This window comes from Colobus angolensis, unplaced genomic scaffold (genome assembly GCF_000951035.1).
Source record: "Colobus angolensis palliatus isolate OR3802 unplaced genomic scaffold, Cang.pa_1.0 Scaffold850, whole genome shotgun sequence".
NCBI lineage: Eukaryota > Metazoa > Chordata > Mammalia > Primates > Cercopithecidae > Colobus > Colobus angolensis.
This window is the reverse complement of record NW_012122377.1, coordinates 173,391-192,766: the sequence shown is the minus strand read 5'-3', so window position 1 is coordinate 192,766 and position 19,376 is coordinate 173,391. Positions and strand designations below refer to the sequence as shown.

Sequence of the window (19,376 nt, the reverse complement as noted above, 5' to 3'; positions counted from 1 at the left end):
CTGCCTCAGCCTCCCGTGTAGCTGGGACTACAGGCGCCTGCCACCACGCCCCTAGTTTTTGTATTTTTAGTAAAGATGAGGTTTCACCATGGTTTTTTTGTTTTTTTGAGACGGAGTCTCTGTCGCCCAGGCTGGAGTGCAGTGGCACGATCTCGCCTCACTGCAACCTCCGCCTCCTGGGTTCATGCCATTCTCCTGCCTCAGCCTCCCGTGTAGCTGGGACTACAGGCGCCTGCCACCACGCCCGGCTAATTTTTTTTTTTTTTGCATTTTTAGCAAAGACAGGGTTTCACCGTGTTAGCCAGGATGGTCTCGATCTCCTGACCTTGTGATCCGCCTGCCTCGGCCTCCCAAAGTGCTGGGACTACAGGCGTGAGCCACCACGCCCGGCCTTCACTATGTTTTTAAAAGGACTTGGTCTTTAACTCTTGGGTTCAAGTGATCCCCCCCGCCTCGGCCTCCCAAAATGCTGGGATTACAGGCGTGAGCCACCGAGCGCGGCCCAGAGGGGAAAACGTCAAAGCCCGACAGGTGTGACAAATAATGGGCCCCTACACAAGCTAGGACTGGCGCGTGCCTGTGCGCGTGCGCGGGGCGCGGGGTTTTAACACCGCGCGGCCTTCCAGGCTGCCCCTGAGGAAGGCGGGACCGGGCCTATTCCCGCGGTTTGGTCCCGCCATTGGCGGGCGGTTTGAATGACGGAAGTGACGGCGGCTCGGCGATGGCTCTCCCGCAGGCGCAGAAACGGCTGCTGGGCAGCTGATGGGCAGGGGCTTACCAGGCCAGCTTGCTCTGAGTCGCGGCTACTGTGTCCAGGCTTCGGGTTCTCAGGTAAGTGACGGACGCACCGGCTTCCCAGTCGCCCCGTAGGAGCGCGGCTCCCCGAGGCCCAGGAGCTGGGATTGTGCTCCGAAGGAAGGGGATCCCAGGAAGGCGCCTTGTTGCGAACGCAGGTACGTCCCGCGTTTCTCAGGCTCCGCAGGCCGTGGGCCCTGCCCGCGGTCGGGCTGGCGGCTGTAAGGAGTGTCTGGCCCAGACCCGGCAGCTCAGTGCGAGAGGCTTTGCGCGCTCTCCTGGGGTCAGGACGCGCGAGCTTCCCCCGCAGCCTCTCCTGTGCCGGCGCTTCCGTGCCGGGGGAGGGGCGCTTCCCCAAATCACCCGCGGCCATGGCCTGCCACCTGGTAGCTGTTAAGAGCCTTGCCTGGAATCGTTTCATGCAGAGAGCGAGCTCTCTTTTGGTGTCTGCCACATTAATCTCTCAGTTATTCAATCCTGTCACAAACTCAGCCTTTAAAACACTGGTGTACTTTTGAGTCCTTAATACTTAGAGTGTGTTTGAAGACTTCACGCTAAGTCACGTCGGAACAAACCTGTTGGGGCAGATGTTATTATTCCCTTTATACAGTTTAAGAAAACGAGAACAAAGCGACTTAAATGACTTGGCTAGTATCTTCCTGCTAATAAGTGGCAGTGTTGGGTCTTGAACCCAGATCTTCCATGTTTAATGTTAATTTTGTGATTACTGTGTACCAGGAGCCATTTAATCCTCAGGACGACATCTTGCAATATAAATAGTATCATCTTCAATATTGGATAGTAATAAAATGTAGAATTTAAAAATCCGTGTTACTAAGAATAAATAATTAATAAACAAGTGAATGGGGCAGCAGGGAAAACTTCCTTACAGCAGGACTCAAAACTTCCTTACAGCAGGACTCCGATTGATAATTGTAGAAGGAATAATGGAAATAATACTATTTGGTAAACATCACAGTAGTTGTTTCAGACAACAGTCATCAGTGGATACTAAAGTCATTGGGCAAAAGTATGATGAAAAGCATGTTTCTGTAGCCTCCACTGTCTTCATAAGATACTTATAAAGGAAAAGTAGTAACTACAGAGGAGAAACCTGGTGGACATCATCTTAACCAAGTGACCAAAATTCAGCATCATTTACCTCTTGATAGCAGTGCACTGAGAAAAGTGCCTAATCAATTCTGTGGTGTTCTTGCCAAAAAATACATAACCTCAGTTTAATCATAGAAGATTAGACAAATCTAACTGGAGGGACATTCAGCAAAGTACTTGGCCAGTATTTTCAAAAATGACAGGGTCTTGAAGACAAACTGAGAAACTGTCCCAGATTAAGGGAGACATAACAACGTTGGCATTATGAGAATGTAACTCGCATATCTTAATCCCCTGCATTCTGAAATCTCCATTTGCACTGAGGCCATGCTTCCCATGGGCTGCTCCTAGCCACTGACAGTGGCAGGCCTGTTCCTGAGGATCTCCCACAGGTCTTGCTGAACCTTTCTTATACTGCATGGCTAAGAGGGGTCTACCCATTGTTACTTCCCTCCGTTCAGTGTCAGACTTACATTGAAGTCTGAAAATATTTGCAGGTTTACTGCCATCTTAGCATCTGCTTTTTAGATGACCCACAGTTATACAGCAACAAATGCAATGTGTTATCCTTAGATTGGCTCCTGGTCCAGAAAATAGACATTAGTGTGATAATTGACAAAAATTGAATACTGTAAAAAATATGGTGCCAGTGTTAATATTCAGATTTTGAAAGGGCAAATGGGAATTCTAAGCCTGAAATTTCCAAATAAAAAGTTTTAAAAATTTAAAAATTATACACAAGAGGAAACAGTTATTCTATCGCATTGTAGGAGCTTAAAAATAATAAATGTATGTATGTTTTTCGATAATTCTCTGAGATGAAGTAATGAATACTTAAAATCTGAAATATTAGGGTTTTTTCCTTGTGTATTAAAGTATAAGAATAAAACACACAAATCTGGGTATACCATTTGAGGAATTTTTACATACGTATACATGTGTGTAAACCATCATACAGATCAAAATATAGAATATTTTCAGTACCCCAGCAAGCTTCTTTGTGCCATCTCCGAGTCAGTAACCTCCAGTAAGGCAACTTTATTTTTACCTCTCATGGATTAATTCTGCTTGTTTTTGAACTTTATATAAATCAATTTTATTGTACTCTTTTGTGTCTGGCTTTTTAAAAATTCAGTGATATTATGTCTGTGAGATTCATCAGGAATTAGTCTTAATTATTTAAATATGAGTGAATTCTCAGACCTTCAGACAAAATAATAAAGATACATTGTGAGGATTAATCTTGTTCCTTTTTCTTCTTTGTTAAATTCTTTTCTGTTTTTTAAAGTCTCACTCTCAACCACAGCTTAAATTTTCGCCACTCCACATGTTTTTGTGTGTTGGAAAGTTAGGAGCCATTTGGAATAAGGAAACCAGATTCTTCCCTTGGCTCTGCCACTAGCGGTTGTCACTCAGGGAAAGTCCTTTAACCCAAGAGACCTTGTTTCTTCATATATAGCATGAAAAATATAATCAGTACTTTAGTCACCTTTACCAAAGCCATGTGAATATTAGATGAGTAGGATGCATTAAAAGATTTTTTAATGCAAGCAGTTACTCCTTTTTGGCATTAGAGTCTTATTGAAGATAGTGATGATTGCGTATAGCTCTGTAGCACTTTACGTGAATTAACTTATTGAGTTATTCATTCAGTCAACACACTTACTGAAGTAACTACCTATGGGCGAGACACTGTTTTTAGGCTGTGGACATAAAATGGTGAATAAGTCCATTGTGCCCTCATGAGCTTACATTCTGATGGAGAAGTCACTGGAAAGGTGACTGTTAGGTAACCCCACAGTCTCCTAGCCCCATTCTGTTTATACCTGGTTGAAAACATTGTCCATCCATAGTATGTGAAATATTACCTGGTAGTTATTTATTACATTTAGTTGAATATTAAAATTTTTATTTAAAAACCCATAGCCACTGTCCTTCAATTGTTAGGAATCTAGCTAGAAAGAGCAAACTAATTTATGAAAAACTACAGGAGATAATACCAAGACAACATAAAATTTGTCCCCATCTGAATGTATAGGTAATAATGTATTAGAGGTAGGCAAATCAGGAGTGGGAAATTGGAACAGGAATTATCAGAGGACAGCTTCTTAGAAGAAGGAGGGCTTAAGCCAGCTTCAGAAAGATGTAAACATTCAGTAACAGATTGCCTGCCTGGTCGTTGTGAGGGAGACCTGAGAAATGTTGACTTGTCTCAGATAAAATTGTCGTGTACTGATATAAAGTGTCTAATTTTTTGGAAATGGCAGTAATGGGAGCCAGTTAATATCAGAATTATCTGAGGTGGGTATTCAAATTATAGAACTATAGATTCTTATATTTATTCCATTTCTTTCTGTCTCGTTCCCCCAAAGAGGAGCATGTTATAACCTAGGGAGGAGAGAGAGAACACCGGGTGTGAACAGTAGCAACAGAAGAATAGATCTGGTCCGGGCGTGGTGGCTCACACCTGTAATCCCAGTAATTGGGGAGGCCGAGGCAGGTGGATCACTTGAGGTCAGGAGTTCGAGGCCAGCCTGGCCAACATGGTGAAACCCTGTCTCTGCTAAAAATACAAAAATTAGTCGGGTGTGGTGGTGCATGCCTGTAATCCCAGCTACTCAGGAGGCTGAGGCAGGACAATCACTTGAACTCAGGAGACAGAGGTTGTGGTGAGCCGAGATCGCATCATTGCACTCCAACCTGGGCAACAGAACGAGACTCCATCTCAAAAAAAAGGAAAAGAAGAATAGATCTGGAAACCTAAACACCTGATACTGCCAAGCAGGTCATTCATGTAAAACTTGCATCACTATAATTATTGAAGAATTGTTTACTGTAGAGTATAGAACATGGGATTGATGTGATTTCATGAGGCAACAATGACACTTGGTGATCAAGTTATATACAGTAGACTGGGAGTTGAATCTAGGAACGAAGAACCCTTGAAATTGTAGCAACTTTACTAGTTATGAACAAGTTATAAAAGTTCTAAAGTGTCAAATTGTAGTTTTGAAAAGTTTTATTCTATGCTAACATCTTTTTAGGTCTTTGTGCTTTTTCACATTTAAGCTCAGTAACCTGTGGAAATGCTAACCAGCAATAAGTCAGGTCCAGATATGCAAGGTAGACAATCTGCTATAGATGGGAGAAAACTTTCCTGAGTAATTCTGATTCAGTCTTCATTTCCCCTTTCCCACCGTTCTGAGTATCACTGATCTAAGTGTGAATTTATAATTGCTGTTTGTAAATAAGTTGGACTTCATTTACTCAAATTTTCCTTGCATGTGTATAAACTTTTAATATCAAAAGTATTAACACGAATTTTAAAAGTTATTCCCGCCAGACATGGTGGCTCATGCCTGTAATCCCAGCACTTTGGAAAGCCAAGGCAGGTGGATCACTTGAGGCCAGAAGTTCGAGACCATCCTGGCCAACATGGTGAAACCCCATCTCTATTAAAAATACAAAAATTAGGCCAGGCGCGGTGGCTCAAGCCTGTAATCCCAGCACTTTGGGAGACTGAGACGGGCGGATCACGAGGTCAGGAGATCGAGACCATACTGGCTAACACAGTGAAACCCCATCTCTACTAAAAAGAAAACACAAAAAACTAGCCGGGTGAGGTGGCGGGCGCCTGTAGTCCCAGCTACTCGGGAGGCTGAGGCAGGAGAATGGCTAAACCCGGGAGGCGGAGCTTGCAGTGAGCTGAGATCTGGCTACTGCACTCCAGCCTGGGCGACAGAGCAAGACTCCGTCTCAAAAAAAAATAAATAAATAAAAAATAAATAAAAATGAAAATAAAAATACAAAAATTAGCCAGGCGTGGTGGCGTGCACCTGTAATCCCAGCTACCCTGGAGGCTTGAATGAGAATTGCTTGAACAAGGGAGGGAGAGGTTACAGTAAGCTGAGATCGCACCACTGCACTCCAACCTGGGTGACAGAGCGAGACTCTGTCTCAAAAAAAACAGAACAACAAAATTCTAATCTTTGCTGCCCTATTTTAATGTTACATTATTTATATAGACATTTTCCTTTTTAAATTCAGAGCTGTCATACATGAAGTACACAGAAATGAAAAGAAAAGTTGTGAATGCTCGCAAGTTGAGATTGAGTCCTAATGAGGAAGCCTTCATTTTGAAGGAAGATTATGAAAGAAGACGAAAACTAAGATTGCTACAGGTATGACTTTTTTGGAATAAAGTTTTAAATTCCTTTCTTCCTCAAATTACTAGTATTCTTTTACATTAGAATGTTCTAGATGTTATATTTAAAAACCTCGTCTGGGTATGCAAGAGCCCTGGTTCTTCGGTATTAACTAGTTTTGGAAGACTTGAAAAATAGGCTGAGATGGTAAGTAGATTGTAGAAGAGTTGGAAGATAGGTATTACTTGACTCAAATATTGCAAATTGCTCTTTGTCTTTTTTAAAAATGGTCTAATTGATAACAGGAAACTTAAATGACTGAAGAACACTAATTGGAAAGATTATTAGCTGCTGAAACAAATTTATCAGGAAATTGTAGATAACCCTTTTCTAGAAGTGTTTTTAAAGTCTTTGTGAAGTATGTTTCAGGCACCATTCTGTCTAGAATCAGATGATGTACAACAGAAATGGAGCTTTCACCTGGCTCTATCTATACTCTGGGCTATAGATTTTGTTGAATCATATGTATCACTTTAGCTTTTATAGGTTATTAGAGTGATAATGGCAGTCCTTTTGGGAGTGGGTGCTGAATAAAAGCTATCAGTTAGGAGACATTAGATACAGTCTTGAGATTTTTACTTTTTGTACATTCACTCAGATTTTCTGCTTTAAATAGTCCTTATCTAATACAAGATGAGTGTCAAAGAGAGTTGACAGACTTAAGAGAATTCATTTGAGTTCCTGTTTCCAAATAGCTTTTCAAAAAAGTTTAAGTGAACTTCCTTTCATATAACCTGTTAAATACGCATTCTTTAGGTTCGAGAACAAGAAAGAGATATCGCCTTACAGATAAGAGAAGACATAAAACAGAGGAGAAATCAACAATTTACACGTTTGGCAGAGGAGCTAAGGGCAGAGTGGGAAGAATCACAAACTCAGAAAATACAGAACTTGGAAAAACTGTATTTGGCAAGTTTGAGAAGTATGGGAGAGGGACATCGACAGGCCAAAGAAAATGTGAGATCTTATTTGACTACCCAGTTGTGGCAGTAATATTAGTCAAAAGTAAATTATAGTTGTTGAATGCTTTTCTGATAACATTTTCATGTATTGAATTTCTTTGGGGCAGCTTGAGCTTTTTTGTAAATTTAATGGAATTTGTGAATAATAGGCTCATTTCTTACTAAGAGTTATTTCAAGTAAAATCCATGTCAAACAAAATTGATCTTCCTATGATGTTTAAATTAGCATTATTCTCTTCCAGTACTCCTCTATCTGGGGAAATAATAATCTTCTGAATCAGAAGTTGTTGTCCATCTCAGGCATTTTAGAGAGATTTGGTGGGGTGAATTCAGATATTTCAGTATATTTCCCTTAAACATGTGGTTTGAATGTATATACATTTGGATTTCATTTACTAATAGCAAACATTTTTTGATGACTTTCAGAAACTCATGGTAAGTTTGCCCCATTATTTTGATTTATTGTGATTTATGATGTGGAAATACTACAGTCCCAGAATCAGTCACATACAATAAATAGCCTAATTACAAAAAAAGTAAATCTTTGATAACAACTAGAGAGGAAGAAAATATCTCAAAGATTGTGGCAATCTGTTCCATGGTCCTTGGTTTTAGCCTGTGTTTTTAGTCATAGCTGTTAAGTTCTGACTCAGATTTTTGTGGTTTTATGTGTGCCACATTCATTTCATGCTTTAGTGCAGTGTTTCCCAAACCTCTGTCGTTTGAATACCATGTTCACAATTTTTGCCCTGACTGGGAAACTACCCATATCACTATATATTTGACATTTTAATTTAGATGGACTCTTTTATTACTTACTTTAACCATGTCCCAAGTAGTTCGATATCCTATTTATATTTTTGTAATAATATGTTAATTGATTGCATTAACTTTACATTAAAATGTTTGTGTTTGTCCCCCCTAATATGGCATATCATCAGTGGTGCTGTTATCATGCTCTGGGAAACACTGCTATAGTATGTAGAAAGAAGATGACACAATTGATAAATCACTTCTGATATCATGTGAGATACATTTCTGTTATTCTTGTTTAATATGACATTTTAAGTGATGTATATTTTTAGGAACCTGATTTGGATGCTCTGGCACAGCAGGCAGCAGAAAGGAAAAGAAAAGCAGATTTGAGGCATAAAGAAGCCCTGAAAGTACAGAAAAATAAAAAAGAAATATTAATGAAACAAAAAACCTGGTAAAGTAATAATTTTTACTATAATCTCAACTGAAACTAACATGGTTGAAAGTAGAGGATACATAGGATACTGTGTAAGCAAATATTAAACATCACAGTAGCATATTCATTGCATTTGTTAAACTTGATTTAAAAATAATGCTGGGGACGGAGTGATTTGCTTAGGTGAACATAATAACTAATGAGCTTTCTTTTCTAGTTGTAGTTTGAGTTCAGCAGCAGTAACTAAGTTTCTGAAGAAATGTATGGCTAGTTCAGAATGCATGTCAACCAATGTCTGTCTGATGTAAACATGAAATAAAAATTGATGTGATTAATAACATTAAACAAGGTTGTAGACTCTGGAAGTCATCAGTATTTTTTGCATGTTGTAAAAATTAAAGGGCCATTCACAGGAAACATGAGTGAAGGAAAGTAAAAAATTAAGGGCTCTGTTACTAGTTAGCAATGGCCATTTTTAACAAAATTTCTGGGTTTTTTTCACTCTAAAGAACATTGTAAGTTTCTTGGGTTGGTCCCCACCATAGAGCTTTCTGTCTTTAGATAGGCCTCTCTCAATTTCTAAACATTTTCTTAACGTGTATAGACTCTTTACACGTGTAAAGCTTACTGAGCCTGTGGAATCAGACTAGAGGATTTCTTGAGCCTATGACTTGTATATTTTTAACCCGGAGAGTTGTACTGTAATATTATCACTGATAGATTAATTGATGACATCTCTTGTTTCTTAAGGCATATAAAAGCTCGAAAGGAAGCACTGCTTGTGGAAAAAGAGAGATCAGCCAAAATTACAAGTCTGCCACCTCCTCCTCCAGCTCTTTTTGAGGTGAGTTCGAGTATTAAGAGGAACTAGGTCATGATTCTTCTTTACTGTTATAATTCACTGGAGGTCAGAATGACTACCACTTAAACTTATACAAGTTTTCTTGTACAATTAAAAACTTTTACAGGAATATATCGAATATTTTAAAATAATTCTAGATATCATTTCACCTGTAAATACTTTAGTGTGTATCTCTGATGTCTAAGGACTTTTTTCTTAGTATAATACTAATATTGTTTCCAATATTATTTAATACCCAGTATTTGTTCACCCTTCCTCAATGATGTCAAAAAAATTTTGTTGTTTGGAAAACTATAATGGTTTTGGTTTTGAAAAAACTTTTAATAATTCTGCCTTTTGAAAAAAATGCCCTTTATTTATATTGGGGAGGAAAAAACTAGACTATTTGTCCTGTAGACTTTCCCACACTCTGAATTTGGCTTATTTTAAATGGTCAATATTTTACAGATAAATTAAGTTTCAGTTAAGTTAATAAATGTGCATAAGATTATAAAGTATCCAGGTGTGATTTTTAAAAAGAAAAGAGGAAAACAATGTTATAAATTAAAAAGAGAGATCTATTTTTTATGGGAGTAAAATGTGTGCTTTTGTGATTTGAAGCTTGTTTTAAAAAAATGTAATTAAAGCAGAAAATTTTAAAAATATTTGTTCTCCACATTACCTTGTTACAGTTATTGAAATGGCTATTTGGATGATTGTCAAAATTACCTAGTTATTTTTATCTGAAAAATTAAGTAGAAGTAAACCCACAAATACAGGGATGTCTAATATAGTTGTACATACAAGTATATTCTGTATAAGCATAAGTACCAGATATTCACTTCTTAGGCCTTTCAGTTTGTCAGACTTCCTGCTTTTTTACGTTGAGCTATCTGCCATGTAACATTTGATCCAACAAAATTCAGACGTAAAAGTCATATTTCAGTCACTCCCTCAGTACAAAGTGACACGATAAAAGCCAGGCAATATATTATCCATGATGCCTTTTGATTATCTTTGTATTAATTCTTAGTATTTATAACAAGCCAAAGTCAAAAATTTATAAAAAGCAAACAAAACTTTTTTTTTGTTCAGTGGGCATGAACTATTTAGTTCTTTTTTTCTTTTGAGGCAGTCTCACTCTGTCACCCAGGCTGGAATGCAGTGGTACAATCTTGGCTCACTGCAGCCTCCACCTCCCGGGTTCTAGCTATTCTCCTGCTTCAGCCTCCTAGGTAGCTGGGATTATAGGCACCCGCCACCATGCCCAGCTAATTTTTGTGTTTTTAGTAGAGACGAGGTTTCACCATGTTGGCCAGGCTGGTCTCGAACTCCTGACCTCAGATGATCCACCCGCCTTGGCCTTCCAAAGTGCTAGGATTACGGGTGTGAGCCACTGCACCCAGCCTAATTCCTTTTAAGAAAACAGGACATATTCCTCATTTTTCCCTCTGCCAGTTTTCAGAGTGAAGAGTTGGTGTAATAATCAATGCCGTTGGTGGTAAATGGTTTTTTTTTTTTCCTTTCTCTTTTGTGACTATCACTGTTAACTTGTGGAGGTTTTTTACTCAATATTACATAGTTCAATTGTAGTCATTATTCTTTTTCTTCTCACTGATGTTTGTAATATCTGAAATTGGATCAGCAGGAGAGTCTTGAAGTTCTTGCGTCCCCATGACTCCTTGAGCATTTCCTTGCTCTGTGGCTCAGCAAATGACCTTGGCTTAATTTACTCTGTCCCGTATCTGGTATCTCCAAAGACCCCTGATTCTTTTTAGTGGAGAAATGGTACTTATAAATAAGATCTGGGTGACTGCATTCTTGTTTCAGTAAAAGGCATTATTTTAGAAAAATCCATTACCCAAGCCAATAAAGGTGTTTGGGATAAGGCAGTGTTTCTGAATGTCTTGAGATGGTTGTGAATTTATCGCATAGAAGGGAGGGACAGGATTTTGGTTTGGGAAAAACTAGGTTGTGGGCTATTTGGGGTCCAGGGAAATGCACCATATAAGAACACTGTGTCACATACACAGGATATAGATGCATCTGTATCACTGTTTCTTCAAGCAGATAAAAATATAAATGCTGAGAAGCCTGAGGAAATAAACCTAGACTATTTAGTCTTCTCAAACCAAGGTCTTTCCTTAATTTAAGAAAATACTATTTTTTGAGAGAGCTGTTTACATGGTGAAGAGAATTGATACTTCTTGTATACCTAAGAATTTAGTTATGTCAGGTTTTTTTTATTCGTATCTAATTTAATCACATTAGCCCTGCAATGTTAGATATTTCCATGTAACAAATGATGAAAATTGAAGGTCAGAGTTTAAGTAATGTAACCAAAGTCCTTTAATAGATAAGTGCGAGAACCAGAGTTTATGTCAACGTCAAATTCTATAAAACTCATGATCTTTTTACTGCGACACTTAGCTTCCCATGAATATACTTCTTCAGAGTTCATGCTAACTGTTAAAGTTAACTACTTATGTACTAAAGTCTAGAAATGTAAACAACCACAGTCTTTTCATAGGTCTGTTAAAGAATGAAGTTTGTATTGAAAACCCTGAGATGCTATGAAGACTTCTCATATATCTATACTAGACGCAAGAGAAAAATGAGCTTTGTTTTACTTCTTCCCTTGCTTATACCTTTTTTGTTGTTGTTTGAGACAAGATCTCACTGTTTTTCCCAGGCTAGAGTTCAGTGACTCTTCACCAGCACCATCATAGCTCACTGCAGACTTGAACTCCTGGGCTAAAGCAATCCTCCTGCTTCTGCTTCCTGAGTAGCTGTGACTACAGGCATGTGCCACAGTCCCTGACATTTTTTTTCTTGTTTTCCATTGCTGCATGAGCCAGTGTCAGGTACTCCAGAGTAGAAAGCTGGTTTTGTCCTGTACTTGGGTAGATAAAGCTAGAAATAGTGTGGAGCAAAACTAAGGCTGGAAGATAGAACACGGGAAGTAAATTGAGTGATTAAATTATTAACAGATCATCCTAATTCTGCCAGGCCAAGGACTGATTTCACTAAAAACTTAGGTGCAATTCATTGGAAATCCTGTTATAATCAATAAAGATTCATAGTAATCGAAATCTCAAATTGTGATCCCAATTTTGGGAGGATTCCAAATTCAATCTATACATAATTGCCTTTACTCTGGAAGTACTGGTATTTTAAAATGTGTAAACTGAATCACTTTTGTATATCAAATTACATAATTTTAGAGACTTGTTTTCTTCAGAGTTCTTCCTTGTCAAGAAGCCTATGGTTTATTTTTTTCAAGGCATTGATTTAAAGGCTACTAAGATTCTTTGTAGAGTGAAGCATTCTAATGTATACCACCATCTCTGAATTTTTGTTTTGTGACCAGTTTCTTACTGAACTTTAATATTAACTAGTTAAAGCTGGGTGTGGTGGCACCTGCCTTTAATCTCAGCTACTTAGGAGGCTGAGGTGGGAGGATTCCTTGAGCCCAGGAGTTCAAGACCAGCCTGGGAAACATAGCAAGACCCTGTCTCAAATATATATGTATATGTGTATATGTATGCTAGTTAATGTTTTCATTAGTGGTCAGTTTAATCCTTTACCTGAATGATAAGACCCTGAATAAAGTCCTCTGTTGTACATATCTGGATGTATTTCCAGGTACTTGCCAATTAGTTATCTTCTGACTGGTCTAGGTAATTCTCAACTTTGGCTGTACATTTATCACCCGTGCAGGTTTTTTTATTTTTTATTTTTTGAGACACAGTCGTACTCTGTCACCCAGGCTGGAGTACAGTGGTGTAATGTCGGCTCACTGCAACCTTTGCCTCCTGGGTTCAAGCAATTCTCCTGCCTCAGCCTCCCAAGTAGCTGGGATTACAAGTGTGTGCTACCATGCCGAGCTAATTTTTGATTTCTAGTAGAAAAGGGGTTTCTCCATGTTGGCCAGGCTGGTCTCAAACTCCTGACATCAAGTGATCTGCCTGCCTTGGCCTCCCAAAGTTCTGGGATTACAAGTGTGAGCCACAACACCTGGCCATAGCTTTTTAACACTGCTAATACTGGTCTCTGTTCTTAAAAACTTGTTAAAAGCTACTCAGGTAAGAAATAAGTTCTCAGATAAGAGAAAGTTTCTCAGATAAGAAAAAAGGTCTTAAAAAGTACTCAGATAATTCTGCTCACATTAGCCTGTTCACTTTTACTTGGATTTTCTTAATCCCCCCTTCTTTGTTTTTTTTTTGAGACAGAGTCTTGCTCTGTCACCCAGGTTGGAGTGCAGTGGCACACTCTTGGCTCATTTTGCCTCATTGAAGCCTATGACCCCTGGTTCAAGCAGTTATCTTGCCTCAGCCTCCCTAGCAGCAGGGATTACAGATGTGTGCTACCATGCCTGGCTAATTTTTGTATTTTTAGTAGAAATGGAGTTTTACTGCGTTGGCTAGGCTGGTCTTGAACTCCTGACCTCAAGTGATCCACCTGCCTCGGCCTCCCAAAGTGCTGGGATTACAGGCGTGAGCCACCGTGCCCAGCCCCTTCTTGTCTTTTATATTGTTTCTTTTCACTTGAGTCCTCCTCATCATTCCACACTCATATATGTTATAGCTAAAACTGGTTAATTCTGAACCTATTCTTACTTAAATTTTTCTCCCTCCCAACCTGTGTTGCATTCGTGATGTCATTGAATTAGCCAGGCATGATGGTACATGCCTGTAGTCCTAGCTATGTTAGGCTGGAAGCATAAGGATCACTTGAGCCCAGGAGTTGCAGTGAGCTATGGTCATGCCTCTGTACTCTGGCCTTGTCAACAGACCTTAAAAAAATTAAAAATGCTTTTTATACTTTAATTGATTCTCACAGTAATTGCCACAATGATCATATGGTATAGCAATAGCTATAAATCCACTTTTCTTAAGGAAGCTGAGGGACAGAAAAGTTGAGGGACTTTGCTAACTTTTCACTACTAGGATATAATACAGAAGACATCCAGCAGAAGTGTTAGCATTTCTTTCTGGATATTTTTTTCATCATGTTATCTGTAAAATGCATGGTTTATTATTTAACTTATGTGTAATTGTTAGAACTTCTAGTTGTTAGAACTGTTACTGTGAGCTCCTTGAAGCCAGCGGCCATTCTTTTATTTTACTTCTTATTGTCGTTCACAATGCCTTGTGTAATGTTTAACACATAGTAGGCACTTAATATTGTCAGTTTAGTTAATTAACATCAGTGTGTGATAGGATGTGATGGGTTGAATCTGCCTTTACTACAAAATACAGGAAAGAGAAGGGGGAAGGTAGTTTACTTTCATTTTTCTGAGAGTTGTTTTGTTCTGGAATAAGTGTAATTTAAATATATTGGCAAGTATTTCAGGAACAAAACTCAAAATACATCATTAAACATTGAGAAAATAAGACTGGTATGAACTGTAGTAGAATTTCTGTGATTAGATATGGAAAAGGACATAATGAGGCATGTTGTTTTCTTATAAATATAATGAAATGATTTTCATTTCGCTTGATATGGCCTATAAGCCCTTCTATATTCAGGAGATTTAAAGATGAAATTTCTCTATAAATAACTTAAAAATTGAGATGAATAAAGCACATTAATTAGTTAGCGACACCTTGAAGATGATTTGAAATACTGATGAGTCTGGTACTTTTATTAAAATTTGAAGTAATTGAACTAAAAATTTGATTTCGTTATGAGCAGATTTTAGCATGTTTTGGATGTGGAGAACTCAATAAAATACAAAATAACTTTTTTTGCATTGGATTCAGCTTTAAGTGAAAATTAATGCTTTTAACCTATTTTTTTATGTTCTCTTTTCCAGAACATTGAAGTAAAAAGAATTTCTGCAGTCAAAACCAATAGTTCTACCTACCACCATCTTCACACTTTTGTGAGTAGAGAGATAGACACAAAACAGGTGATTGACTTATTGTTTCTTCATGCTCTCGATTTATTATTTCTGTGTGCATTGAATTGAATTATATCTTAGTTATATTATGGTGTTCCCAGATTTCAAAATTTGGACAACTGGTAATAATAATCAAAAACCTTTTAAATGCTTTGAATTTTTATGTCAGGCATATGATGGTTTAATATGAATTAAACTAGTTGGCTATTTAAATGGTTATATTTTAAAATAGCAGATTTTAAAGCTTTTTTTAATCATAAAATATTACATGCTATTTGTGAAAAATTTGAAACTATACACGTAAGTGTAAACTATTGGGAAAACACCAGTTCTGTCATCAAAGTGGAATATGGTTAATGTTTTAATAAATTCATTTTACTTTTATTTAAATATAAACATATACACACTTTTCAAAACATGATTTTTAGTAGTCACTTGCTATTTCATCGTATCATTTATTTAATCATTATTTTTTGCTTCTGTAAGTAATCATTATCTTGCACATTTTTATCCACATCTCTGATTATATATAAATTCCTAAAAGAGAAAGTATTGGCTCCAAACTGTGTAACATTTGATACAGATCATTAAATTGCTTTTTAAAAGCATCAACAACATAGGAGAATGGCCACCTTACCATAACCTTGTTTGCACGGAATATTGTGTTTTAAAAATTATTGCCAGTCTTAAGAGTAACAAATGATATATTGTTATTATAATTGCTATTTCTCTGTGTCAGTGGGGGTTTTAAATTTTTTCATGTTGAATATATTTGGCTACTAGGAAAATAAATTTTATAGCATTCCTGTGGCATTTAGAATGCAACAAATACACATTTTGGTAGACTGCTTAATAGCAGGTATTAAAAGCAATATTCAGTTAAGAACTAAAATGAATATCACAGAATGAACGTCTAAGATGCAAGAGTAAATCTGAGATTTATTTAAAATTGTAAAGTATTATTTCATTTTCAACATTATAATGTAGGAACAATAACTTCAATTTGTTGCTAAATGCTTTACTATTCACTGCATTTTTGTGATATTAAAAAGATGTTACATTTTAACTAAGATTGATGATGAATTATTTTTTTACCTAACTCCATCAGCATAGGGTGCTGGTGGTATTAAATTAATATCCATAAGCTTTCTTTTTTGATAGTAACTAGAAGACCTACCTCCTTTTCAATTTTTGGACTTAAAAATTAGATCAGTAGTTACAATGATAAAGGGTTAGAAAAAAGTTAGGGACCACAAACACATTTTATTTCTAACAGTTTTATGAAAGTGGTCCCACAAACCAAAGCTTTGTGTAGATTGAAGATATGATTTCTGAATATTTCCAGAAATAGATTTATTACTGTACACCTTTTTATTCGAATATTTTCTTTTATTTGCTGCTTTACTCCATCACTTAGGAAAAATCTGTCCTTAAACCTTGGATTTAAAATGTGATGATTAATGTGTTTGACTTTCAAGATCAAATTACCTCAATTTTCATCTGCACTCAGCTCACATGCACAATAATTTTAGCATCTTCCCTGGAGGAGAACAATATGATCTTTATAGCAAGTATCATATAAAAAATATTTGCACTCTTGGCATATATGTTTGGGTATTTTTCTTTAACAGCTTTCTGCAAATAAACTTTCATTTGTTCAGTCAGCCTTTTTAGCACATAAGAGCTGCTATTGTGTGTGTGTGTGTGTGTGTGTGTGTGTTTAACATCCTGATAAAGTAATTCCAAAATCTCTTGTATGTCATAATACATATCTTTGGCTGAAGAAGAATTATGAAAGTGACCTGCTGTAGTCCTACTTACAGCCAGTAGTTGTCTACATTTTGTTTTGTTAGATTCGCTACCTCTACACACAACTAAACAAAACATCATATGCTTGGAAGTCCTACATTACTTATTCATGGCCTTCATCCTGTCTATTCTTTGTCAGTGACAGTTACATAGCACTTTTTTCAAATGAATTTTGCATTCTGAAAATATTTCTTGAGTCAGATTCACTATATTGTTTGTGGTGAGACCCAGAAATGTCTGCAGAAAAGTGCAGCTGAATCAGTTAAATTCATCATCGATTTTCCGTGCTCTATTATATCTAAAAGGATTTCTGTCCAAATATCTGATGTGCAAAATGCAGAAATGTATTTATTAATAGCATTTATCATTCATATATCTTTGATCTTCAAATGCTGAAAATAGAATCTAACATTATTTCAACCAGATTTATGGTTATGTTTTTAATTACATTGACACAAATCTATAGGGGATTGTCTTCCTAAAGCTGTATTACAAATCTTGTTTTGAAGTATGATCAATAAGAACAAAATTTGTTTGTGGTCCCTAACTTTTTCTCTGACCCTTTAGTCATATCCTTTATATGACTTTTTATATCTGGGCTGATATTTATCATTCATGTTGTATGCTATTTTGAAATTTTTCCTTTCTTTAAAATTTTGGTTTACCAAAATTGACATACTGCTTTTAATTTATCTTCAAGAGATGTGAAGAATTCATAAACAACTTTTTTCTTGAAAACCTCATGGCTGAAATGGATTGAAATATTGTTCTCAGAGGTTATTTTATTTAGTATACATATTGATGTACTAAATACTTCTAGAGATTATAATTTTGATTTAATCTAACTTTTTTTGTCTTGCCTGATGTTATTTAGTTTTGCGTGAATATTTAGTGGCTCAAAGAGGATACATTTTTGATAAATTTGTTTGGCCAGTGTACTCTTTGTTAATTTATTAACTGTCAATCTCTTTACCTATTTATCTCACCATTTGAGAATTTTTAATAATCTTACAATTGAAGTTAACAGCTTTCTTGGTCGTCATTAATTGTTGCAACTGGCTGGCAGAATTTCAACATATAAAAGACAGAAAAAGACTTTTACTGCTGGTTACATTTAGAATATTTACCTATACTTGAAAGTGAATGTTCAGATAATAAAAGTAAATCCAGGCTGGATGTGGTAGCTTACTCCTGTAATCTCAGCACTTTTGGAGGCCGAGATGGGAGGATTGCTTGAGACCAGCCTGGTGAACATAGCAAGACCTCATCTCTTTAAAAAAAGAAAAAAGTAAATCCAGACTCTGTGCCCCTTTCTCTTTTTTGTGTTATTTATGTTAATGAGATTTGTGGGTATTTACCTTTCAATACTGTCATTTTAATGAGGTTTCCTTTTTTTTTTTTAATGTTTGAGACGAGTCTTGTCCTGTTGCCCAGGCTGGAGTGCAGTGGTACAATCTTAGCTTACTGCAACCTCTGCCTCCCGAGCTCAAGCGATTCTCCTGCCTCAGCCTCCTGAGTAGCTGGGATTATAGGTGCCCAACCACCATGCCTGGCTAATTTTTCTATTTTTAGTAGAGACAGTTTCACCATGTTGGACAGTCTGGCCTCAGGTGGTCTGCCCACATCAGCCTCCCAAAGTGCTGGAATCACAGGCATGAGCCACCACACCCAGCAAGAGATTTCTATTCTTACAAAGTGATGGAGAAATATGTTTGGAGGAGTATAACCTAATCTGGTTTAAAATGAGTAACTCATAAAACTTTATACTAACAATTTGATCACTTTCATAGATACATGCCATTGATAATTGTGGGCATTTTAAAATATAACTCTTCTTATATTTAATTTTATATATGTAGAAAACATGATTTTAAGGTTGTTTTGTTTTTTAGTTATTGCTTGTCTCACACTTTAAAACTTTTGCCTAAAACTTTTTAATGACTGCTAGCCAGATGCTCATTTGGCTGCTGAGGAAGAAGCTAAACGATTGGAAGAGCTACAAAAACAGGCAGCACAAGAGAGAATGGAACGGTTTGAAAAGGCACATGTACGGGGATTCCAAGCAATGAAGAAGATCCATTTGGCTCAAGTAAGACTTAAATTCTACCCGTGACCATTACTGATGGACTTACTAATAGCATTGCAGGACTGATTAGTGAATGAGCTCAAAGAAAGGTGGGAAGGGTGGGTGTTCAGTATAGTGTCTGATTCATATGATTTCAAGTTTCCCAACTTTCTTTCCCCTTCCATTTCAAGTTCTGATTGGGTTAAGCTATTCTCCCAGTGTATTGCTGTTCTAAAAATTTTACTAATGAATTTATTGAAAGTTTAATATTTCAATATGTCCAAAAACAGCCTGGGGAAAAAAATCACTTTCCTGATTTAATTATTTAAGTAGCATATGTGCTCTATAAATTTGAGGATTCAGTTCATTAAATATGCATTGAGCAGGCTGGGCGCGGTGGCTCAACCCTGTAATCCCAGCACTTTGGGAGGCCAAGACGGGCGGATCACGAGATCAGGAGATCGAGACCATCCTGGCTAACACGGTGAA

The 19,376-nt window shown here is 37.2% G+C and overlaps 1 protein-coding gene across 1 annotated transcript in view; it reads left to right on the top strand.

Moving 5' to 3' along the window:
• Window positions 1-706: 706 nt before the first annotated feature.
• CEP295 (centrosomal protein 295kDa) overlaps window positions 707-19,376 on the top strand; it is a 65,198-nt gene continuing 46,528 nt past the window's right edge. Inside the window, exons 1-7 of the mRNA XM_011930316.1 lie at window positions 707-831; window positions 5,956-6,089; window positions 6,870-7,070; window positions 8,161-8,285; window positions 9,018-9,111; window positions 14,927-15,022; window positions 18,771-18,911. Coding sequence (XP_011785706.1) covers window positions 5,967-6,089; window positions 6,870-7,070; window positions 8,161-8,285; window positions 9,018-9,111; window positions 14,927-15,022; window positions 18,771-18,911 — 780 coding nt within the window. The 5' untranslated portion in view covers window positions 707-831; window positions 5,956-5,966. The remainder of the gene's footprint in view (window positions 832-5,955; window positions 6,090-6,869; window positions 7,071-8,160; window positions 8,286-9,017; window positions 9,112-14,926; window positions 15,023-18,770; window positions 18,912-19,376) is intronic.